The sequence below is a fragment of the Vipera berus genome (genome assembly GCF_964194415.1).
Source record: "Vipera berus genome assembly, chromosome: 7".
NCBI lineage: Eukaryota > Metazoa > Chordata > Lepidosauria > Squamata > Viperidae > Vipera > Vipera berus.
Window position 1 is genome coordinate 25,807,477 of NC_138209.1, and position 27,079 is coordinate 25,834,555.

At 36.0% G+C, this 27,079-nt stretch overlaps 1 protein-coding gene across 4 annotated transcripts in view; it reads right to left on the bottom strand.

Moving 5' to 3' along the window:
- CAMK2D (calcium/calmodulin dependent protein kinase II delta) overlaps positions 1–27,079 on the bottom strand; it is a gene marked incomplete at its 3' end in the record, with an annotated part of 176,623 nt that overhangs the window by 93,641 nt on the left and 55,903 nt on the right. For all 4 annotated transcript variants that reach the window (XM_081332589.1, XM_081332590.1, XM_081332592.1 and 1 more), the window contains exons 3-4: positions 17,204–17,263; positions 1,001–1,055 (exon numbers count right to left, since the gene is read on the bottom strand). In XM_081332589.1, coding sequence (XP_081188715.1) covers positions 1,001–1,055; positions 17,204–17,263 — 115 coding nt within the window. The remainder of the gene's footprint in view (positions 1–1,000; positions 1,056–17,203; positions 17,264–27,079) is intronic.

Genomic DNA, 27,079 nt, shown 5'->3' on the forward strand with positions numbered 1-27,079 from the left:
CCACTCCCAAGGTGGCATATCCTTCTTAAATGCCCATGCCAGTTGGCAAAGGTGGTCTTAATGCTCATGTGGAAGACCATAAGAGTAGGGGCGCCCACCTTACCCCTGGGGGCAAGATGTTTTATATTTATTGACTACATTTACTTAACAGCAATTATATATTTTGCTTAGTTATCTTTATTATGTTTTTAGTAAATCGGGTTGCCTGAAAAACTAAACAGTATAAAAATGTACCCATTTTTCTGACAAATCTTACAGATTTTGAATTATTTCCAGTTTATTTATTTTTCATCATTTCTGCTTAAATTGTAATAATTTTGTTTATTTGAAATATCTGTCTTGATAAAATGAGAAATTCATACCAAGCAACAAAAACAATTTAAAACATACCACAGACTATTTCTGATCTAATTTTGTGTAAGTTGTATGTTTTCTTCTAATTTCTCTTCAAAATAGCATCAATGTTGCTGCAGAAAACAACATCCTGGCTTTGTTAACCTGGAAATTCTAGTTTAACTCCAGCTAGAAATCAAGAACTGATCAGAATGTACAGACTACAGCTTCCTTTTATTCTTTATTAGAATAATGATTACCAAGCATCAATATTATGCGCTATGCTTAGATAATTTGGGTTGTTTTTCACAATTCTTTTTTCATTCTTAGAATCCCCCTAAGAAAGTCCATCAAAATCTTTCTATTCCATAAATAGTTTTCAGTAGTTATAAACATGGATTTCACAGTGATACTGTCTGGAAATGGTGAACCACAGTTGCCTGGAAGGCACTGGCTTCCCTTGCAGATAGAAGATGGTTACTGGTTCTTTGTATGCCAAAAACAACAACTTATTGGGGCTAAATATATAAAAATATGTTTAGAGATTTGTTTATGGGGTCCTCTGGAAATCTCTGCTCCCTTTGTTTTTTATCTGGATCATATGACATAGTCATTCATTTTATATATTACATGATGTAGGACAAACTAATCAAGCAAGTCAACTTACAAATCAAAGACTAAGTAATGAAATCCTTCTTCTGATATGCTGTCATGAAGTCGCACTGTTGAAAGAAGAAAAAAAATTGTCTATTTTTTCTTAGGTACTCATAATTTTATTATCCTTTCCTTCTACCCTTCTGTTAATATATAATATTCTACTCTTTTCCTTGGATTACTTCTTCAGTTGAAAACAATGCTGTCATACAAAACAGATACATTTACAGTATCTTAGCATAATTCTGTAAATATTATAGATTAACAGTTAATATATTCTTTTACATTCATAAATGTTTGCAAATTAAATTTCAGTTTTGATAGCTATATGCAGGCCCCGAGTAAGGAAATCTATCCATTAAGAGAAAGAAAATGTTTTTTTCTTGAATCCATTAAATAAAAATCAGCACATACAATGTTTCAAGTGTCAGCAAATACTGGGTAGCAAACAGAATAAGCTGATCAATCATTACTTTAAAAATGAAAATATGCAAATGATATAATACAATAATCAAGGCTCATTCTTTCACACACTTCATAGTCAATCTATCAAAAACACTTTGTTCTAGCTAGACAGGAATAGATACGGAACTCAAAATATTTTGTTTTACAGTCAGGGCATGGTAGTTTATACTGACAGAAGATCTATTGTACAGAAAGGTAGTTTAGTTTAACCATATATTTCCATTTTTCAAGTTCAAGCTTGAAATGACATAACCCTTGATTCAAAACATATTTTTGATAGCTGAAACCAGTAGTCTGAACTTCTAAGTCAGGGGTCCCCAACCCCCGGTCCGTGGACCAGCACTGGTCCACGGCATGCCAGAAACCGGACCACACAAACAAATGAAGCCCCATCCATAGGATTCAGGCAGTACACTAAACCATGCTGCCCCTGGCCCGCAGAAAAACCTCTCTCAACGGAACCGATCCTTGGTGCCCTAAAGGTTGGGGGCCACTGTTGTAAGTGAACAACTAATTGTATTATGTATTCATTTGACTCCTAAGTAGAAATGCATACATTTCACTTGCAAAAACCTCTTTTACTTCTTTATGATCAGTGGAATTTATGGACTAACAAAAAATCATTTTGGTTTCTTGAAAGCTGGACCCACAATGCATTCATAGCCATACCTTCCCATAGTGAATGATTCTTCAATAAATAACATTTGGCCACTGATAACTGCCAGCTTCAGATCCTGCACTTGATGATCTTTTAACCACCACCACCACCACCATCATTATCACCTCTTCAGTTATCCAAATTCTTATTTCAGAACAGGTACTATTTTGTTTCAGAAAATAGCACTGTATTTTAAAAGTAAAAATAAAACTCTGAGAACCTGTAACTTATATTTAGCCACCCTCTCCCAACTATACATATTTCTAAAAAAGGAGAAGGAAGAAATATGCTGTGGCAAGCAATGTAGGCTGGATGTCTTTCCTTTCACCCGTCACTTTGAATTATCATTTATGTCCCCAACTGAAATCCTGTCTTGAATACAGGCATTTTACTGTCTCCAGCAGTCCAAATACTATATTCCTTTAATCACATGACTGTAAGGAAAATTAAGCTTCTTTGCATCATATTATGAACTACTTAGCTTCTTTCACTATAATTTCTAAGCTAGTTTTGTATGTGACTAATGTCTAAATTATCTCTTTCCAACTTAACTAGCTTGTTACTCGGAATTTTATGCAATATTTGACTAATGTTTTCTTGTTAATGCATTTTAACACAGATTCAGGAAAGAGCAGGTATAGAGAAAGGAAATAAGGATAACCAGATTACTAAACTAAATTTTATAGGGTGAGTCTGAGGAAACAGCATACGTTGACCCTTTAAGGAAATAAAAATCTGTAACAGTAGATCAGTTTGATAGAGGAACCAGCTATGAAGACAGTGATAACTTCCTCTAGACTGGATGAGTGAATGCTAGACAGCTATCCATTCAACATGTTTTTATTGAGATTTCAGTACTGAAACAGGTTTTGAATCAATAGCGTAAATTACCTCCTCAGTGACTGCATGATTCTATGAACATATGAAAACAAAACACATAGACTCGCCTTTGGTTAGATGGTCTGCTATGCAAATTTGATTAATAAATAAAGAAATCAATACTGTGTTTATTTTTCTGTTATGGAAGTTTTAAAGGGGCCCCTTAAAAATGTATCTAAGTTGAATCCAAGAGCGCTGTTATATTAGTGACATGCTTCTAATATTTATTTTCCATCCTTGTGTGCAAATGCAAAATCAATTCATTACCACTCCATTATGTTAACTGTGACTGATGCTAGTTCTTCCTGTAGCCCTTGTATCAATATTAATGGTATCTTCCCTATTTTTTTTCTACTAGCCTATACAGCTTTATTTCGTGGTAATAAAACTTAAGACTATGAAAATTTTAAAACAATGACAAAACTATTAGCATTTTTTGTCTTCGGAATATTTCAGAACAAGAACAATTTGCTATTGTGTAAACTAATGTTTTACATTTCATTAAGCTTTAAAATTTATTTTCCTTTTTTGTGCTCATTATGATTAAGAAATAGCAATAACACTTAAGACTTATATTCCGCTTCACAGTGCTTTACAGCCCTCTCTAAGTGGTTTACAGAGTCAACATATTGCCTCCAACAATCTGGGTCCTCATTTTACTGACCTCGGAAGGATGGAACCTTGAGCCAGTGAGAACTGAAAACTGCTGGAGCCAGCAATCAGCAGAAGTAGCCTGCAATACTGCATTCTAAACACTGCGCCACCACGGCTCTTGGTATAAATATATACCAAAATAAGAGCTTGGGCCTTCTCTACGAGCATTCCATTTTAAAGTAGCTAATGACATAATTTATATTATTAGTGTAACTAAACAAACTGTAATAGTAAAAACTTTTTTTAAAAAAAAAGAAGCATGGATATAAATGATAATGTACAGGCAATGACAAAATTCAGTTCTGAAATTCTTCCTGTCCTAAATTGTTGTGCAGTGTGTTTACAAATGAGATTTCTCTAACATTGGGCTATAACCAACTATCTTATCTGTTTTTTAAAAGATGCTTATTAGACCCAGAGGCTTTTGTTAAAAAAAAAGTTGTAATATGATGAAGTCTACAGATTTTTGCCTCGTTGAATGCTGCTTCCTTTTTATTTGCTTTATATCAGAAGTCTACAACCTTTCTGGGCTCGAGGACCAGAGGAAAGGAGAGCAGCTTCAAAATTGGTGTGCGTGCGCGTGCACGAGGCCATGCACACTGGTGCGAAACTAGGACCCCATGGCGCCTAGCAGCACATGAGCAAATGGGCTGCGAACACCTGTCCCCACTAGCATTCCTGTTCACGCTTGCATGCATGCGCAAACAGGGCTGCGGGCACTAACATGAGTGGGGGGGAATGCGCACCCACGCATGCATGCACTGGCCAGCCCTTTCTGTGGCCCACTGGCCAAGAGCCCATGGCCTAGTCCCAGGCTGTGGACCATAGGTTGGGGACCCCTGCTTTATATAATTAAAAGAAGCTTTTAAACATTCATTCAGGTTAGACAACTGGGTAAATAGTCATGCTACTGCCTACACATTCCATATTGCCTGCAATTGCTTTACTATATTAAATACATTTAGATGTCAGAGAGAGAGAGAGAAAGAAAAGGGGAAGGAGGTCAGAAGAAACAACATTTGAAATGAAAGGGAAGGAAATCATTGCTGCTATATTTGGCACTACACTTCCAGTTGTCAAGTCTGTGCAGTCAAGTTCCACACAACTTTGTTAGAAACAGAAATGTTTCAATATTTTAGCAAGGGTTCCTAAAATCAATCAAACTGATGGCTGGCAGGAGCTATTTCAATTTTGATTAATAAAACACAGGTAGACATGAAATTTGACTTTTATTTGGCACCTCCCAATTCTGCATTTTCCATTCTGTCTACTGATCAATTCATGATTCATCACTGTGTTATCCCTCAAAACAAAGAATATGCACTCTGTCTAAATTTACATTTCCCTAATTAACACATTTATTGGAAACATGGTATATTTATTTCTAACTTGATTTAATCAGTTTTACCATCTTCCGGTTCCTCACTAAATCTTTTTTACTTAGTCAGAGATGAAAACAATGACAACTTCTGAATATCTTATTAATGCAAACATCTAGCTATCTGAATTTCACAACAAAATTCCTCAGGCTGACGAGTTTCAAAAACAAATAACCTATTATTATTTGACAGTATTTCAGATAAGATATAAATGTAAGAATATGGTACAGTATAGCCAAATGCAAGCAGGTTGAAACAGGAGATTCTAAAAGAAATATATGTATTTTGTGTGTGTGTGTGTGTGTGTGTGTGTGTGTGTAGATATAGATAGTAAATAAATAGATGACAGATAGAGAATAGATAGCTAGACAGACAGATGATAGATTTAAAGGCTGCTTGAAATCAGAATGATTCTGGGAGGCTTACGTTTTAAAAGAATAAAATAGTAAAAAACATATCTGAGAAAGACAAGTAAATATGCTATAAAATTATATACAATGGGTTCTACTGCTATCCTATATCCAAGGTCTGGGAGAATAATTAGATTCAACACCACCAAGGTAGGCACTTCCTAAATCTCTGGGAAATGCTATTCCAAAAGGCAAGCTTTCTACTTCTTGTAGATGACAACATTTAATTGATAAGACCCAACGTTTGCCAGTTCTTATTAGACAGGTAGAAACCATGGAAGATAGGAAGTCCTTCAAACAAGCTATGCCATGAAGGGCTTAATTGGTGATAATCATCAACCTGAATTGTACCTCGAAGGTTTATTTATTTGTGTCAGAAGCATCACAATTAAAATAAGGCATTTTAAACATAAAATATAAAATACAATATTAAAGCATGACAAGTTAAACAAATCTTGCTCAGAAACTAGCAACATCAATTGCATTTTTAAAAAAATATATTTTATTAATTTTTTTAACATAATCACATTGATAATTGGTAAACAGTGTGTTGTGTGGGATTATATTTACAAACAATCAATAAGAATTAATTTCTATAATTCTGTAATCCACATAGTAGCTTTCCTTGATTTTCTCTTCTTCCAATAATATTCTCATTTGTCAACCTTAAATTAGTACAATTCTTAGTATTTTAATAGATAACAATTAAATATAAACATTTTTCTAGTATTTCTACAAGTAACAACACATCAATGTGAAACTTCTTTTCTAATTAATCATCCTAATCACCTTATCATAGATCTTGTTTTAAAAGTTCTTATTTAAATTTATTTTTCCCACCATGTTCGAATACATTTTTACCTGTTAAGATTTTCTTAGAGTTAATTACACTTAAGTATTTGAGTCTTTTTCCTCATACAAGCCATCCCAACAATTATATTTCTCATACCTTAAAACAAAAAGAAAAAAGAAAAAAAGGAAATAATATACTATTTGAAAAATCATGTCCCTCTTAAGCTAAATTACATTTATTTCCAAATTATTTTCTATTCTTTTTAACCATATTCAAACAAATATTTAGTATTCTGTCCAATAAATCCACAGCTAATCCTTTAGAACTATTCAAAACATTCCTATTCATTGAAATTTTCTCAAAATCCATTACATTTGAGTATCTAAAACATTTGCCTCATATAAATCATCCCCACATTTTTATATTTCTCATATCATAAAAAATACTATGTTACTTAAGGAGCTTATCCCTCTTAAATTAAAATTCATTTATAGCTAAATTTTTATTTCATTAACCATATTCAAACAGGTGCTTAATCTTTGAATATTCCATCTGATAAATCCCATCATCTAATTTCTTAATTCTAACTTTAGCCTTTTGTTTTTTGCCAAACATCTTTCCTAATCAATATGTTCTGCTGGACCAAAAGGTCTTCCCATAGTTTTGTAGATATTGTTGTAAGAACAAGAGAGGAGTTAAATAAGGTGTTTTTGTGGGAATGTTTTGCCCCTTCGTATTCCTTGAAAATCTTTTTCTTTCTTTCTCTCTTAGTTTCTCTTATCATTTTTTGTCTCTCAAGTTCTCGTAGTTCTCCTGACAGCTCTGTAATCCATTTTGTTGAATCTTTTTTCTTGTCCTTAGACTTATTTTGCAATCTTGAAGTATAACTTGTCTTTTCCATGTCCAATATTTCTGGCAAGTTTTTCTCTACCTGGGTTAAATCATATTTCCTTCTATTGTTGAATTCCATCTTTAAATCTCTTTCCTCTGGTTTATGTTCAGTTGTCTGCTTTACTTGATCGCTCCCTTTTTTTTACTTTCTGAGAGTTTTTTTGTTGCAAAGTTAAATTGAAGATGTGTTCATTTAAATTTTCAAAGTTATTTTTAATTTCCTCATGGTTTGAAGTCATTATCCTTTGTATTAGTTGTAACATAGCAGACATTTCCTCCTGGAAAGTATTTCATTTTTCTTGATATGTTTTTTCAGCAGATCTCTGATGTTCCATGATAGCAAAAAATCAGAGTTTTCCTTTCTTTGCAAACAGCTTTAGAGTCACAATTCAATAAATCTTTATAATCCAGGAAGGTCAATTTTTCCCTAGGTTTTATGGTTCTCACTTTATAGATAGCCCAAAATGTTTTCTTTACTTTATTAAAACTGTTCTTTGTTTAGTTAAAGTGTTGAAGGTCAGAAAAACAAGTTATCTTTTCTTGGGCTTGCCAGTTCCTGTATTAGAGCAGCTATAATTATATATTTTAATCCACCACTAGATGTCAGCATCATTTCAGTTTTCAAAACAGGCAACTGCCTTCAATTTTCATTGGTAATCTTTTGCCAAGGTCTTAACTAATTCTACCAATTTCACACTTATCCAGATTTAAGTCTTATATTCATTTCATTTCAGTATATTTCTGTCCGCCATAAAACATTAATTCGCCACTTCCGTCTGTGGGAGGGTGGAGCAAAAATCCCCTTTCTCTCACTTTTGGAGGATTTTTGCGTCTTGATTTTTTTTCTTCAGGAAATCAATTATCAAGTAGAAGAGAGAGAATCAGTATTCTTACCCAGTTCCAAACACATTGTTTACGATCAAGCTTAGCTTAGTGCTTTTTTGCTTCAGCTGCTTGTAGCTTGGGCTAGACTCTGGAGTAAAGCTAGCCTTTCTTCTGTTGGTTTCTGGAGGGCTTTCCCCGAATGACCAGATCAACTACTGTCTATCCACGGTCAGTGGGGCTTCCGTCCTTCTTTGCTGCCTCTCTGGGGCAACTTTAGGCCCATTTAGGGTCCCCAAACAGAAAAGAATTGGTCGTAGGGTGCAGAGCACCATGATCCCTCAGCTACTTGTGCTACTGCGCAAAACTGGAAGCCTGCAACATTAATTACATTTTGTCATGCTGCCATGAGGTCCTTAAGTATATACTAATCAGGGCACAAATGGCAGGTATACATATGTGTTGTTGTCTGCATGTTACCATAATTGCAAAGGGCAGAAGGCACTGGATAGGCCCATTTGTTCAGAGTGTCTCTGGGTCTGAGGTACATGAAAAGGGCCTCCCCAAAGTATGTGTGCTGTTAACTCATTTGGGCCTCTCCTGGGCAACAGTTTATAGTTGGCTAGTCCTTTCAATACAGAAGAATCTGAAGTGTAGTGAGGTGCTCATTTCCATCTGTGACACTATGTGTACCTGGAAGGTGACCAGCAACCAGCACTTGTCCTGTTGGATTCTGCACCAGCTGTAATTTCCAAGTCATCTTCAAGAGCAGCCTCATATATTTGCAATAGTTCAACCATATGGTGATTAAATCTTAAATGACTATCTAGTGAGCCTCCCAATCCATGGACATACATATTAACTAGAACTTTACAAAGGTCTTCATGCCATAGCTGTCACATGTTCTTCAAGCATGAACTCTGAGTCTAAGACTATCCCCAGATTGAACACCAATCTTATTCAACTCCATCCAAAATTAAAGCTGGATAGTCAACTTAAAGGGCCCAAATATCATCAGTCATTCAGTTACATTACATCACGAGTCATTGGTCTTAAAAGCTTTATTTGATGGATACTAATCCTGATTCATATATTGCTTAATTAAAGAGTAATTTCAAGCACCAGCAAAGGCAAAATTCTGGCAGTATCATGTACATTTTTACCTGAACTACACAGACAGGTAAATTGCACTGGAAATAGAATCCAAGAAAAGCAATCTTATTGTAGCCACAAAAATGATACTTGTTATTCTCCAATTACATATATCAAATTGTGTCTAACAGTTCCTTTACTTGAGATATGTGGCCTTGAATTCTATGTGCACACAGAAATAATGGTATAGCTTTCAATCTTTTCATTACTCTTTTAACTTATGAGAAATGAATTATCACAACGTTATTTTAATATAGTTACCTAAAAGAATACAATCCTGGGTATACGACAACTTTCCTCTATATTCTATAAGAATAGTAGATGGAATGAGGAAAAAACAAAATTTGGGGCTGCCCACTCTAACAGACACCAGTAGTAGATATTTTACCCTTCAAAGTAAATATTTGTTCATAGATATTTAAAGATAGATAAAAACAAATGTATATGTGGTTTGAAGATGTAGATATGTATATATACAAAAATATATTTGCCAAAAGTCAATCTCCATCAAATCAAAAAGCCAGATGAGGAAAAGATAAAAATTGCAACCATATTGTGAATAGCACTTAGCACTTAGACTTATATACTGCTTCACAGTGCTTTTCGGCCCTCTCTAAGCGGTTACAGTCAGCATATTGCCCCCAACAATCTTTTTTACCAACCTCAGAAGGATGGAAGGGCTGAGTCAACCTTGAGCCGGTAAGACTCGAATTGCTGAACTGCTGGCAGCCGGGAATCAGCAGAAACAGCCTGCAGTACTTCATTGTAACCAATGCACCACCAGGGCTCTTATGATATCTTATTTAAACAAGGTGTGTTAAATAACCATACCTTGCAGGTTTTGTAAAGTTTGATGGCTAAAACCTGCAAGGCCAGAAGGAAAGAGCTGTAGACCAACCCTGTTATGAAAAAACGGTAATGTGTCACCGTCTCATATTCTAGGAAAAGAACAGCAAAAAGAGAGCCAGAAAGACTCTAGGATTTAAACCCTTGAGTTGGCATACATGTATACAGGTAATCCTCGACTTACAACTACAACTGAGCCCCAAACCTCTGTTGTTAAGTGAAATATTTGTTAACTGAGTTTTGCCTCATTTTATTAACTTTCTTGCCACAGTTGTTAAGTTAATCACTGCAGTTGTTAAATTAGTAACACAGTTGTTAAGTGAATCTGGCTTCCCCATTGACTTTGTCAGATGGCCGCAAAAGATGATCACATGACCTCTGGACACTGCAACCATCATATGTATGAGTCAGTTGCCATGCATCTGAATTTTGATCATGTGACAATGGGGATGCTGCAACAGTCATAAGTGCAAAAAATGGTAATAAGCAACTGTTTTTCATTGCTGCTGTGGCTTAGAATGGTCATTAAATGAACTGTTGTAAGTCAAAGTCTACCTATACACACACACACACAGAGACACACACAGAGACACACACAGACACACACACACACAGAGACACACTTACCCCTACACACACTCATTAATATTGGAAATCCTATATTTTATAATCATCTGCATATATGTGACTATTAGTTTACAATAAAGCTATTATTTAAATGGGTGAAACCCTCTCTCTCTCTCTCCCTCTATATCTACTGATTTTCAAAAAAATACAAAATTAAAAGATAAGACAAATAGAAAAAAATTGAAAAAAATAAAAGGCCGAGAAGAAAAGAAGTAAAGGTACAAAAAAGAAAAAGAATAGAAAAAGACTGACTTCCAATTTTCTTTGTTATAGATACAAGTAAAAACTTTTACTCTAAAATTTGTATGCATTATTTCCATAGTTCCAATATAATTCTAATTATCAAACCAACTTCATTTCTTTCAGTCTCTCACAAAAAAGGATTGAATTCTTTACAATTTCCAAATTTATACACGAAAGTGTGTTAAGAATGTGCATTTTCCAAATTAAATTATGCAATTACTCAACTATCTTACCCTTACAACATAAACAATAACACATAGATTGGTGAAAATTACAAGTCAACATTTTGCAAAACAGCCCCACTAACAGAATTAGGACACTGCATAACAGGCACACAATGCTATATAGTATATTTCATTATTATTATTTTGAAACCTTTCTTTTTTTGTTTTTATACTTCTATAGTTTGTTTTTATCATATACTGTAGTTGTTGTATATTATTTATTTAGTGTCCCATATTGAGTTTTTGACTCCTTGTGGCTGATTGAACAAGTCCTTACAAGATTTTTGGCAAAGTTTCTAAAGTTTGCCATTGCCTTCTTGACAGGGCAGACAGCAAATGATTGGCCCAAGATCAACCAGCTGGCTTTGTGCCTAATGTGAAACTCAGTGTCCTAATTTCTAGCTGATGCCTTAACCATCACCAAACTGGCTCCAGTTCTTGTATAATATTTTACCTGAAATGAAATTTAGTAATTCTGTTTGCAATTTTTACTGTTGTATTATCTTTGTTATTATTTGTATAGGTTTAAATGATTAAAATATTTAAAAAGTTAAACATGATCTCCATATTCATCTACAAAGCCGTATTTATAATTATTTTGTGATACTGCCATTTCTCATTAGAAATAGTTAAAAATCAGTTAGTTGCACAAATAAGGCAACTACCAACAAATAGATGATATATTAACATACAGTATTCTCCTCAAAAACAAATTTACTTTGAAAAAAGTAATGTGCATTTCATGTCCTGCCCAGCAATGTTCTGTAATAATATTTTCCTTCTAAATAGTAGTTCATAATATTTTAGATGAGAATTAGATACTGGTTTTGCGACTCCTTTCTGTAAACATCCAACTGACTTTTAAAATTATATTTTCTTTTTTCAAAAATGAAAGAGAAAATCCAAACAGATAATTTATTTTTACCATGCAATGTTGTTTTTAAAAGGTTTCTTTTTAATAAAATATTCTTCAGAGGAAATAATTTTATAGATACATCTAGTGGTGAATGGCACATATTTACCAGTACCAATTATTTGAATAGACAATCATGGCAGAAGATTATATTTTAATTGCATTTTAAAGAATAAGTTTTAATTCTCCCAAATTCTCCAAAGATACAAAGGTTTTCATTAATAATAATTTGGGAGAAGTATATTTCCTGGTCAACTATGGCAGTTGAAATATTTATTTAACTTGTTCAGAAGTTGAAAAGTTGAAGTAAAAATATTTAATCTCATGTTAAATGAAGCTTTAAGTGCTTTTTGATGTAGAAAAGTGGGATAAAAACATTTTACATAAATAATTAATTTCATTAAAAAAACATATGCCAATGGACTAAAGCTTCATAAAATCAGTTTCTGAAAATTCTCTGATCTTGATTCAAAGGAAAAAAAAAGCTGTCAGGAAATGTGTGCAATGACAGATAAGACAGACAGACCCTATTTTCCTCAGGACCCAGATTCTTCTCACACACTACCATTTCCTTTGACTTCCAAGGAAATTTGGCGCTATTCAATAGAACTTACATAAGAAGCCTTAACTAAGTTCGAACTCTCTTTCTCTCTTACATAAATTCCATTCATTTCACAGACACAATTGCCCTTTTCATGTGGCCATCCAGCTACACACAAGGAAGACGTTTCAGAAGACTTAAAACTGGGTTGCTTTTTGTATTTTTCTTGGATTTTTAAATGCTGTTTCTCTATTTTCTTCTAGAACCAAATGACATTCTAAAAAGCATGTGGAACAATGACTGCTTTACTGATACTTTCATATGGTTCCTCTGAAGATTTACATGCTTCCTCTGGTAATTAAAGTGCCAATAATTTCCCAGACAGACACCAAGGTTTAAGAATGTTTATTTGATCAATGAAAACTTTAGCAGGTTTATTACAATGATGCCTAGAATTGTTGCCATTCTCCTAACAAATCCAATTGTTGGCTATCAATTGAGAATCTTCACAATGACATGTATAGTTTGTACACAAATGGAAAACGCACGGCAAGAAACAAGTGAAACGTAACAACCATATATTTAATATGCCCACCTCCACTACCACCGTTTCTATATGCTATGCTCATTGTATATAATGGACAGGTTCTCTCTGTCTAGTCCTATATAGTGGTCTCCATAGTTCCTCATTAGTATAATCAGTGCAAAGATGCCTAGAAGTTAAGAAACACATTCTTAATGTGTGCATATTGTGGTGGTGCATATGCACCCTTGAATCAGTTTTTGATCCTGGAGACTGGCTGGAGAAGTCCCTGTAACATTCTTGCAAAGTTTTATGGAAGTGGTTTGCCACTGCCTCCTTCCCAGAGCTGAGAGACAATGACTGGCCCAAGGTTACCCAGCTGGGTTTCTGCCTATGGCAGGAATAGGAACAATCTCCTTTTCTATTTGTACAGATTTTATGTATAGAAAAATTCACACCGGGTCTATATACTTAAACATCATCCAGCTTTCATGTATTTATTGTACATGGGTAGAAAACAGTCAGAAAGACACTGAGGTTTTATACTATAATCTCTCTCTCTTTATGCATCTGTGTAAAGGTAAAGGTAAAGGTTCCCCCGCACATGCGTGCTAGTCGTTTCCGACTCTAGGGGCCGGTGCTCATCTCCGTTTCAAAGCCGAAGAGCCAGCGCTTGTCCAAGGACATCTCCGTGGTCATGTGGCCGGCATGACTAGATGCCAAAGGCACACGGAACGCTGTTACCTTCCCACCGGAGTGGTCCCTATATTTCTACTTGCATTTTTACGTGCTTTCGAACTGCTAGGTTGGCAGAAGCTGGGACGAGTAACAGGCGCTCACTCTGTTACGCGGCACTCGGGATTCGACCCGCCAAACTGCCGACCTTCTGATCGACAAGCTCAGCGTCCTAACCCACTGAGCCACCGCGTCCCTATGCATCTGTGTACAGAGACACAAATATGTACATAAAAGTAATATAGTACTTACAAATAACTTATTCATATATATCAATTTCATCTTACAATTCTCAAATGAAACTAATGATCGACATCATTATCTACCTAGTACAGTATTTTATATCCTGAGGATGTGCCACTACATTCCATGCATAATATATCCAAATTGGTGGGATGCAATCAATAGCATCTAGATTAGAAAACAGTGTGTTCGTGCATGGAATAAATTTGGACCTTGATTATCTTTATAACACACTGGTCAAAATGTATTATAGTTCAATCCTTATTACTGAAAGGAAATTTTGTATGAAATATTTAAGGGTGGCAACCTATCTCTTCCTCCTCCAGCTTGCCAAATTGTGTTACAAGAAAATAATTTACCAAAGCTATGATGAATGGCTACAATGAATATATTGGGGCTTACCTAGTATGGTTCATGTATTTGGAAGATGAACGTGACTTGAAGTCAGTGTATTTGGAAGATTGACTTGACTTGAAATGTAAGAGGTAACTGGTAAAGTGCATGAATGAATGAAAACACATAAACTGTACTCAATGAAGAGAAAGGTGGAGGATGAGCAAAAAAGTCAGAAATCTACAAGATGAAAGATTGTTGCTGAATGAGATAATAATGATAGTTGTTAAATGCAATATATGTGGGAGAATAAATTCAATGTTTGGCAAATGGTTCAAGACAGAAGCCTAGAATGTGTGATTTCTTCTTGGTTGTTTACTGTATTTATACTTAAATGTATAACAAATGTGCATGGTGATGGAAGAGGTTTGTTGGTTGGAATTTAAACGTGTGTACTTTTTTATGCAGATTATGTCTCGGCTGAAAAACCAAATTATTTTCAGCAAATCCTAAATGGATTGAATGATGCAACATACCACTTGAACTGAAAATGAAGGTATCAGAAACCAAGACAGTTGTGTCTGAAAATGAATATATTTAAAAAATCAAGACAGATATGCTTTGAGTGGAGTGTCTAATTTCAAGTTACACATTAAAAATGAAGAACAGAGCAGGCAGATAAATTTCCAAACTGATCAAGATATATATATATAATGTGTATGTGCATATAATTGCAGTTTTAAGTCATTCTATTTAAAGATTAATATGTTTAACCCTTTTTTAAAATGCATGTCTTCTAAATAATTAAAGGCATTACACTGAATTTTAGTGATTACAAAAGGAAACCAAGTGTTTCAAGCAAGATAAAATTACAAGACTAATTATACTGAGATATATATTCTGGAACGGGCAGAAAGCCCTTTATCCTTGAAATACTCTGGTCTCTGACTTCCTTCCTCCCCAAAGAGTAGCAACTCAAGGAGAAAATTACCTCCAACATTTTGATGCAAGAAACAAAATATAATCTTTTGGCTTCAAGTCTTTTCTAACTCTGCCACACTGGAATTGCCTATTTCATATTTTTCTCTTCTACAGTATAATATAGAATGAAAAATAAACCATTTTTATTTCACCATTATGAAAGTGGGTATTATTTTCTCAGACCAAATAGCCAAATCTTATATAATGTTAACATTCTGTATTTTTCAGAGGTGCACGGTAAGGCCCAAGAAAAAAACTGCTGAACTCTATGCCAGAGGCCCAAAGACAAGCAATAGCTTTTCTATGTCCATAAATATATTCAAACTGACAGGAACCACCAAAACATCAGTTTAGACAGGACAATGCAACAGAGCAATGCAACCATATGAAAGAATGGCTAAGCTGTATAGGTAGTCCTCGACTTACAACTATTTGTTTAGTGATTGTTACAGTGGCAATGAACAAAGGGAGTCAGAAATGGTTGCTGAAGTTATAAACCAATGCTATGCCCGTGTGGTCACATGATCAAAATATGGGTGCTGCCTGCACTTATGACTACAGGGGCACTTCAACTCTCTCCACCCCATATATGCCCTTCTGGCCCCCTGTACTCCAGGGCCTCTGCCACTTTAGCTGACCTTCACTGTCCTTTTGTTCCCAGTCTTGAATAAGCCTGGCTAGCCTGGCCGTTCCTGAGGTAACTGGTAGCTGCATGAGACTTTCTTCCCAAGGTCATGCACAGTGGTCTTCTCTCAAGACCAGGGGGATATGGCTTCAGGTGGCCCTACTGAAGAGACAGGGTAGAAACGCCTTGTCAGCAGCAAAAGGAAGAAGATGAAGATTAGATGGAGCAGCAGGGGCCTCAGAGTTCATAGTGGTGAGAGCAACAATGGCTGGGACTGGATTGGGATACTTCCTGTAAAGCTGTGGCTTTGCATCACGCTCTTGGGAGTTTCCCAGGGAAGAGATGGAATGAAGAAGTACTTGGGGGAATTGAAGGGGAGGCATTTCCTTATCTTGGAAGAACCAAATCTTAGGGCTGGGACAGCTCAAACCTGGAATGGCTTGGATTGGGGTGGGTTCTTGCCTACTTTGCTTAATGACAGCAACAGCAAATGTCAAGATTGCCATTGCTAAGCAATGCAGTCATACAACATCATGCTTATGACCACACTGCTTAACAACTGAAATGCTGGTCACAATAGTGATTATAAGTCAAGGACTACCTGTACAATGTGTAGAACTGAATCTGACTTGCTATAATGTTTTCAACTTTATAGCAAAGAATGAGGTCAAATCTAGCAAGACCTTCCCCATTGTCCCTTGTTCAAGGTATAGTAAAATGACATATCATTGTCTCTGAATGGCGAAGGGAAATTCTGTGAAACTGGGAAATATTTGCATATCCAAAAATATACAGCACATTCTGAGAAAACAGAATGCTTTCCTAGGCCAGATTCCAAACCTAGTCATAAAAAGGAATCATTTTTCCTCTTGGACAACCCTAAAGACTATAAGTTTTCATCTCCACTTTAAAATAATACTGCTTGAACCAAAAGTCTTGTTTATCATAACTATAATTTTTTGAACAACCCAACTGCAAACCATAGTTTATGAAACTTGTTTATCTAAAACAAGTTTAGAGTTTTTAGAAGACACTAATTACCATCAATTCTTCAAGTTCCTCATTTTGGGCATAAAAGGAAGAGATTGAGATCTAAAGGTGAGATAGAGATGCTAGGCTTGACCACCATTTATTACAATATCCTCATCTGAAAGGAACTTATGTCTGACAACAGTACTACACCAGAGTAAAAATATTATTGCTTCCCCTCTTACTTTTATGGAACTATCTTCAAGATAATTGCGCTACTAAGATTCTCAATGGAGGTATCCTTCCTTACCAATATTAGGGTGCTTCAAAAGGCGACAGATTCTAGCTTCTCTCTCTAATTTCTGGTGATCTGTAAGAAATGAAAATATATATAATTTTACAAAAATATTTTTTTGATTTAACAGAGGCAAAACAAATTATAACCTGAGCATACAATATATAATTCACTTTGTGTAATTTAAATTGCAATAATTCTGTATTCCAGGTAGACGTTTTCCTGTCAGAAAGAAAACAAGAAACGATCATCACACCTACTCAAGTCAAAAATTGAAAGTATAAAATTTCACTTTCATATCCTGTTCAGTTTTTAGTATAAAACTCTGGCTTTGACAAGGAAAAGCAAGTCAGAAATTGTGGACATGGACAATAAAGCAGCGTTTTCCATGTCCTCTAGTTCTACCTCCTAATTTGATTCTCTCCCTTTTTCTTTATTCTTCTTCCCTTTCCTAAGGGAGATATTTGAAAGTATAACAATTAGGAGAAAATATATTATATGAGCATAGGCTTTCACTATAACTGTGAACAACTTTAATGAAGAGACTCCAATCAGAGAATAGATAGGCCTGCTCTTCTTCTACAAAAGCTTAACAGTGTCTGTTGTGGCCCCGACCCCCAAGCCTGTCCTACCCGAGGAAGAGGACTCTGAGGATGATGGGGAGGAACTGGCAAGGCCTCCCTCTCCAGGACCCTCCCCTCTGGCAAGGCCTCCATCTCCATCTGAAGGCCGACAGGAGCAGCCTGTGATTAGCCAGGCTGGGAGTGAGCCATAGCAGCTGCAGCAGATGGAGAGTAGCAGAGATGAATCATGGCTAGATCCCCGAGAACGGCGCAGAGCCAAGCGTTTACAGCAGCGTAGGAAGAGTAGGAGGTTCAGGGATTAGCTGAGTCACTGAGCCACACCCCACAAGGTACAAAAGGGGGTGTGGCTGCTCTCAGGACTTTGTGATGAACAATAATTTAATTAACCTCTGGTCACATCTTCGGAATTCTGTCGGATTTACTACCTGTTTGAAACCCTGGCCTGAATTCTTGACAACGCTTCTGGACTTTTGTTTCTGGACTGTTTGCTTGTTTGCTTGGACTCATTTTGAGTAATTGTTTGGAAGTTATCTCATTCCAGCGGCTGCTTCTGACTGTTTGTATTTTGCTGCCAAGGCCTTATCAGAAGGCAATTACTAAAGCCTGAGGAATTAACCCTTGCTAGTCGTGCCTGCTTGTTTGTCTGTTTGTACCCCGGGAGGGGGGGAACAGAACAGTATCATTAATACCTTTCAGAAATTATGTTTTATACAAATCACTTCCAGTTTTGAAATTTCAGTGAATGATAACCATAATTAATGAGTGAAGGAGAGAAATGTATTCGGAGAAGGCAGAGGAAGAGGTAGGTATACCATATCTTGATGGCAAAAATCTAGATGCCCACCAGATAATGTACATAAAGCTTCGATTGTTGCCCTCTATGGTTCTCCAGTATTTGCCACCTAGATATGCCTAACTTCTTCAACTGCACTCCCTTAATCCAAATAACTCCTAGTTTACAGGTACTCCTTGATTTACGACCACCAATGAGCCCAACATTTTCACTGTTTACCCCATTTTATGAGCTTTTTTGTCACAGTTGTTAAGCAAATCATTGCAGTTGTTAAGTGAATCTAGCTTCCCCTGTTGATTTCCAGCCAGCTGGAAAGTTACAAATGGTGATCACGTGCCCCGGGACAGTGCAATTGTCATAAATACATGCCAGTTGCTAAACATCCAGATTTTAATCATGTGACCACTGGGATACTACAATGGTTGTAAGTGTATCAAGCAGTCATAAGTCACTTTTTTTAGTGCCATTGAAAGTTGAAATACCGGTAGTTGCTAAATGAATGGTTGTAAGTCAAGGACTATGTATATTTAAGGGAAAAAATATCCAAGTCCATAATAAAACCCAGATTTAATTATGTTACTTCCCCTAATTTTTTTCCAAAAATATAACCCAGACAGACAGACAAATACAGTTCATGCTAGGCTTATCCACTTTGTATTAGGAAAAAATACTTTACAGGGAAACGAATGATGCAGCAAAACATACTGATTAAGAAAGACAATGGCCAGAGAAAAAAGATTAAAATGGAAATCAAGAAAATAGATGATGGGACTTATCAGAGAGAATACTTAAAAAGAAACATTTGTTTGAATATGGCTAAAAATGGAAAAACTTTGGAATATATTACTCTTAGAGAGATGATTTTTTTTGTTAACTAATACAATAAGAAACATTTGTTTGAATATGGCTAAAGAAATGGAAAAAATTTGGAATACATTACTTTTAGAGGGATGAATATTTTTTTAACTAATACAATATGCTTTTTTTCTTTTTTCTTTCTGTAAAAAAAAGTTGAAATGATTTAAACAAAGCAAACGTTTTAGTTATTTAAATGTGATGATAAGAAAAGCATAAAAATGTGTTTTGAATGAGTTAAAGGATTAGATGATTAGATCTATTGAATGGAATGCTTAAAGTTTAAATAAATTAAATACACTCTCAGCTATGGTAAAAAAGAATAAGAAATTGAGGGAATAAATATATATTAAATTAGGAGGGATATATATTTTAAGTAGTATGTTATTTTTTGTATTTAAGTGCTTTTGTCTTTTTTTCTTTCTTGTTTTTCCTCTTCTTTTTTTGTCTCTCTCCTCTTTTCTTTTCTCTTTCTACTTTTTTACCTATTGATTAAGAAATATAAAAGTATGAGAGGGCTTATATGGAAAAAATAGAATTAAATCTACCAAATGTAAATGTAGTTAATTGTTGAGAAAATTGTCATTACTAAGAATATTTAGAATTTGGGGGGAGAAATAAGCTGAAATAAGCACAGTAACAGGATTTACAATAAGGCAACTAAAATGACAAATAGGAATATTGGAAAAATTATATACTTAATTGTTGTTTATTAAAATAATGAGAATTGTTTTAATCTAATGTTTGCAAAGAAAGATACTTTGGGGAAAGGGGAAATCAACTGAAATTAACATATGGAATATAGATTACAGAAATCAATTGTTAAAGATTGTCTTATGAATGTTACCCAGACAACATACTGTTTACAAATTACTGAATGATTTATGTTATGATAAAAAAATACCAATAAAATATATACCAAAAAAGGATCTCTGTGCCTATATGGATAAGGAAAGCAATTAGTATTTACTACTGATAATCATTTTTGCTAACAAAGTATAACTAAAAATTGAGCAATATAATTTTTAACATTAAAGCTTTTGAGGCTAAAAATGTTTGTATGTAGAGAGCTAACACAGGCAGCTGAAACTGAGCATCATTGGATCATAGCCCCAAGCTGGGCTTATTATAGGAGGCCTCAAGGAGTGCTGCTATTACTAGCAATGGAGCAAATAATTTATAAGCCAATTATTTCATGAACTTTAATCTAATTTTCTGCTTCTTTGAGAAGAGTTCATAGTTTTGCCTGAGTTAACCTGCCACTGAGCAACCGTTCAGTCTTAGTAGTAGGTAAGTGTTCTGAATGTGTTTTTTATATGGCAGTGGAATATACAATGATGGTGTCAATGGTGCAAAGAGTTCAGCCCAATGCCTGACTACCCTCAGATGCCCCCCGCTTCCCAGACACTTGATCAATGGGTGAGGGGGTGGGAAGAGGTTTGGAAAAACACGAAAATGGCAGTAAAAAAGACTCCTGAGACTTATAAAAAACAGGCTGATAAAAAGAGGAATCCCCAAAGAACATTCCAAGTTGGAGAAAAGGTTAATCTGTCAACTAAATATTTATGCCTCAAATTACCCAGCAAGAAATTAGGACTGAAATTCTTGGGGCCTTTCCCTATTGTGAGAATCATCAACCCAGTCACAGTAAAATTGAAACTCCCAAGACCTTTGGGAAAAATTCACCCGGTTTTCCATTGTAGCTTACTGAAAACTTTTTGGGCCTCCACTTTAAGACCTCCCCTAAGAAGGCACCTGGACCCCTTGTAGTAGCGGGTCAGACCCATTATGAAGTGAAACGTATTCTTGACTCTAGAATCTTTAAGGGAAAATTACAGTACTTAGTACAATGGAAGGGATACCCATTGTCTGAAGCCATTTGGGTGAAATCTAGCGATATGAAAGCTGACAGACTTATCAAAAAAATTTATGAGAAACACCCCAACAAACCAAAAGCCAGCTCTTAACTTGTGTTTTGTTTACATTACAGGATCTGTCCTTTTTGTAAGGGGGGCCGGATGTCAATGCTGCAAACACTGACATATTTTTGCACTGACAATACAAGAGGCATCCTTTTGCTTTAACTATTTGGCTTTGAATCACTAAAGCGTGGGAGGAATTCAAGCCGGATGTTTTGAGAAGGTAAGAGTGCGCTTCAGAAGGGAAGTGAAACTTTGTGTGTTAAACTAATTGGTGAATGTGATTCATGACGTGTAATTAAGGGAGGGAGATTCTGTATGATATGATGGGTTAAGGGGAGGAAAATTCAGATTCTGGCATCCATCCATGACTGCCGATGCTCCATTCTCATTATTATAGACTTTTTTGGAATAAACAATCATGCAGTGTTCTTTGATCTGTCTCATTAATTGGAACCATGACAGATGGACTATATAAGTCAAATTCTCGCAGGTATGTGAGGCAGGTATGCAATCAGATGTTGTATCTGTATAAATATAATATACAATAGAGTATTTTGGAAACTTGAGTCATGAGGCAAACAAAACAATACTGTACATTCTACAAAGTATCTTGCAATGCTCCTAAAAAGTGGCCAGGTTTGGAACTGAATTTCTAAGACAACTATTATAATATAATTGGGATAAATAGGGCTGTGTAGGACTTGAATATAAAGGGAAGAGATGCTTCTGCACATACAGGATGTGAGCATACCATCCTTCTGCAATTTCTTAAAGCAGCTGCACTTTTCCATCCAGGATCCCTCATTGTTGCATAATTCCAGGAAAAGACATATTTGGCTCTTACAAATGCCATGGTCCACCCCAGAATGTATTTCAGCCTTTGAAACTGAAGAGATAGTCAGCCCTATGTTGCAGTTGCTAACAGCCTTGCCCTGAAAACTTTGAATATGTTTTAATCTCATAATGAATCACTACTCATAGTGAATAGAAGAATTACCATACAAATTTGACATGGCTGAACACTTAAGGAAGTAAATAAAATAAAATGAATTATTCTGATGTTTTAGCTGGTGTTTTCAATTAGTCTGGCTACCCATGGTGAGCAAAATATTTTAACACCTGCATAATGACATATATAAAAGTGAAACATTTTAATTTCTTATAGAGTCGCTAAATAAATTAAAATGAAGTTTACTCAACCTAATGGACTTCATACCACACTTAATAATTTATCTCATTTTACACAATACTAATCATTAATGCCAAGCTGTTAAAATATTCCTTGATAATGAACAGTAAACAAAACAGGTATTATGGCAGAGAAAACACTCCAGTTATCATCTGATTTTGCTGATTTTTGACTATTATGAAGATTTGATGATGAATGGTATAATAAAAAGTAATATATCAGGAAGTATATTTCTCTATTTTTACACAGTCAATTGAAATTTAAATCTTTATATTAAAAAAAGAGCACTGCTATTTATCCTGTTACAGTGTGTCATCTGATCTTAATTTTCAAGTTAATCTAAGCAAAAGTGCAACTAATTAGGTTAACATTGGATTTAAACCAAATAGAAATATAAAGTAAAAGGAGTCAGGGGAAGTTGCACTGCCCACCATCACAGGAAACAAGAAAAAGAAAGTATTTCAAGTATGGAATCAGGCAGATAGTAAAGAATATATAATTTGAAAAAACATACCGGTATTCTAGTTGCCTTTTCATGACCTGGATGTCTAAAATTTTCCATAGGAATATAGCCTAAAATGGATTTTATCAACCAACAGTCTTTCACTTGCATCAAGCACTAAGTGGCCTGATGGCAGAAGCTGGACAAGAGCTGGCTAAGAGTTGAGGCTAAGACCTGATGCAGTCCCTTAGCCAAGACATAAAACTGGGACAGGTTATATATGAGAGGGATCTCATCTTTGGGTTTCTTCATACAAGAGTTGAAATATTGACAGTATCTGCAGATGAGCGTAACACTCATTGATTAAAAGGGGAACAGATTTTCCTCTCTGTGTGGGGTAGAAGCAGAACTGTGGCGATAAGTAACAGCCTTTTCTTTTCTGCATGTTGATGGATGTTTCTACCACCCCCATACCTTCAATAGAAAAAAATGGAAAATACATATTTGCTTAAATATGGCAGAACATTGGGGATACCAAATTTTGTGGATAGCAGATGGAGAACTTTGGAAATAAAATACATCTTTCCATTTTTTGTGAAAAGAATTAAAACAATGTCTAATGTAAACTATGTCGGACTTCTGATAATTTCTATTGCTACCAATTGTTTTTTTTAATAAAAAATCTTTCCTTTTCATTTTCATTGAACATAATTTGATGCAATCCATTCAAGCAGCAACAGATTATACCACAAGCCAGTATTTTTATTTAAAGTGTTGAGGCTAACATCCAGAATTTATTTTGGACATGCTTAAGAATTAGTATGTATTCAAGGAAGTTTTCTAATTGTTTTTATTTGAATAGTACATCCAAGCAAAACATGCCAGACTGCAAACATTTCCGAAACTACTCTAATTTTTCTCTTTCAGAATCAAGGACATTTTATAGAACTGCTATTTTTCACAAGACGTGGATTTCCAAACCTAGACAATTCAAAAACAGCTTGCTTATTCTTGTCACATCGTACATGGCTTTCTTGTCCAGGAAGCCATTCTGTTCAAATAGTTTTGAAGAGAAAGAACACAATCCTTGGTCCCTATCCATCTAAAATTCTCTAAAGCCAGGGCTAGTTTCTGGACTTTTCAAAGTAACCTACTTCCCCCAACCAAATCCTTTAGGAAACATAATCTTCTCCAAGGGTAACATTTGAATTTATCTTCTCTATTCATGACTTCTCTGGAGTGCTATCTGGTGTTCCCCCAAATAAGATCCGGTTCTAATATATCACAGACTTCAATGGCAAAAGTATTTTTCTCTTTCAGCAGAGCCCAGTCTTACTAATATTTCCTATTTTTAAATACTTGTCAGGTAGCCATGATTGCCAAGACAACTCTCACACAGATTACAAAAGTATAATGGATTCTTGTAGGCAATGCCATAAAAAGAGCCAATTATTTTTAAAGGCCTGTTGGATGAAAGGAAACTAAATGAGGACACACAATATGCCTAAAGTTATTTGTTTGCATGGGCACTGCCATTCCTTCAGTCTTCTGAATAAGATTAGGCAAAACATATTCAATTAATCTGACACACTTTGTAACGACTGATACAAATGGGGGATAGATAGGGTAACCAAATATCTGAATAGGGCAAAGAAGGACACGGACACTTGGGAAAGAGGACAAATAAGTAAAAGAGGACTGTTGGACTTTGTTGGCATCCATGACAAAAAGTACAAACTACAAAAACTGTGAAAAGAAAAGAAAAAAGTACATAGGCCCCCACGTATATTACTATTTCCATTATCAGAAAGACTGGCTCTTCAATTGAAGGAATGTGTGAGAAGTGGTTAGGGCAGTGATGGCAAACCTTTTAGAGACCAAGTGCCCAAACTGCAACCCAAAGCCCACTTTTATGTATCTTCGGGTGCCGGGTGGGCATGGCCCATTGGGTGGGTGTGGCCCATTGGGTGGGCATGGCTGTGGTGGTAACGGCAGACTGGGTAGGATTAAAAAGTTCAATCAATCAATTCCAACTTTGCGAGATCTCTTTTTTCCTGCGAGAAGTTGAAATTGATTGATTGAACCTTTTTTTTTTTGCACAGGAGGCCTAAAGCAAAAAGGTTTTATAAAACCCAGCTGAAGGCCTAGGACTGGAACGACGGCACGTGTGCCCACAGAGAGGGCTCTGTGTGCCACCTGCGGCACGTGTGCCATAGGTTCGCCACCACGGGGTTAGGGGGCAAAAGCATGTAATTGATTAAGATTTTGCCAATTTCAGACTGTAGCTTAAGCCCTTGAGAGGGTACTAATCAAATAATGGAAGTCACAGAGCTGAGCTTGTTCACTTATGGTTAATATTAAAGAAGTGCTAAAACCTGAAGAAAAGCTGCTCAAAGAGATACCCAAAAAGACGGATAGTATTTAAAGCTATGCTTGCCAGATGGAGCTCATCAAACTAAAAAGACATAGTAGCCTTCTTTTGCTGGACATCTGGTGAGCCTAATGATAGGGTAGAGCAGTGGTGGCGAACCTATGACACGCGTGCCAGAGGCGGCACTCAAAGCCCTCTCTGTGGGCATGCTCACCATGCCCTGGAGATGGCAACCGTCCCTCTTCAAGCAGCTGCCCACTAACTCGCTGAGGTCCCACGTGGCTGGATGCATCCCAGCATGGCTGGTTTCCCTCCACCCTCCATCCCGTCCCTCCTGGCCTCGCATGCTCTCCTTTTCCCGGGCAAAACCCACTGCATCGCCTCCTCAGCTGTCAGCCGGCCATCCAGCTCAGAGGCGGCTTCTCTGAACTGCTGATGGTGGGCTGCAGAGCCCCAGAGTGTGCCAGTCAAGGGCCCCCGTCTGCTTGCTGGCCTCTGTGTGCAGGGGCTGATGGTGTCAAACAACAGCCGCCCCGGCCCTTGCTTTGCCCCATGGCTATGGTGCCCACGCCCTGTCTCGCTTCACCCCGCAGGACAAGCCTCCTGCCTACCACCCTGCCTGCCAGATAACTCCTGGATCTCTTCCATCCCTGCCCACCCCCCACAGGCGTCCCTCACCACGAGTAACATTGATGTGACCATGCCCACCTTGGCCACATCCACCCAATCTGCCATGACCACAGCCACGCCCACCCAGTGGGCCACACCCACCTGGCACCTGGCGATAGATAAGTGGGTTTTGGGTTGCAGTTTGGGCACTCGGTCTCTAAAAGTTTCGCCATCGCTGACCTAGGTCCTCCTATGATTAGAATTCTCATTTCCCCAAATTTCTAATCACTGTGAAGGTCTACAATGATCACAGAATAAATTTGACTACTCACTTTTAATCTCATTGTATGGGCAGCAATGTGGACAGTAGTCATTCTTTTCAACAGCAGAATGCCAAATTAATAGTCATCCTATGAATTCATATCTAGCTAACAATGCATCCACTCATATTTTCATTATTTTATGTTCCTAATATTCTTTTACCTGAGTTATCCTTTTGTTTCTTTTTAATTACTACTTTAATTATAGCTTCAACTGTAATTCAACATCTTCATATTCACATTCTAAGGAAGACTCAGATTCTAATTCAAAAACACTAATGTAATTTACAATTCCAGAAATAATATCTATGTTTAAAAAAATGGTTCTAAAAATGAGACTTACATAGATGAAAAGCTCTGTACTTACTCCCTTTGGCATATTAAAACACACAGAAACACATACATGCAAATTCTGTGGTTTTGCCCATGGCATATAGTATTACAATTGGAAAAAAAATATTGATTCTTGACTGGTACTAGTTACTGAAACTATAGCTTATTTCAATTTAATATTTAAAAGAAAATGAAAATCTTAATGAACTTGTAAATGTTACAACTACCACTTAATATATTTATTTTAATATCTTATATGAATATTTCCTTTTTAGGAAAATAGGAAAATAAAGATGAAGAACTGTTGTATGCAACAGCAAAAGATAATATGAAAAAAGAGAAATGCTTAGAGCTGCCTTGGCAGAAAAAAAAATCCATATCTCAGTTGTGTATCTAGGAACTATATGGTTACTACAGGAGCATTCTGTAGTACCTACATATTAATAACTTGAGATCTGATACGTAACACTGTA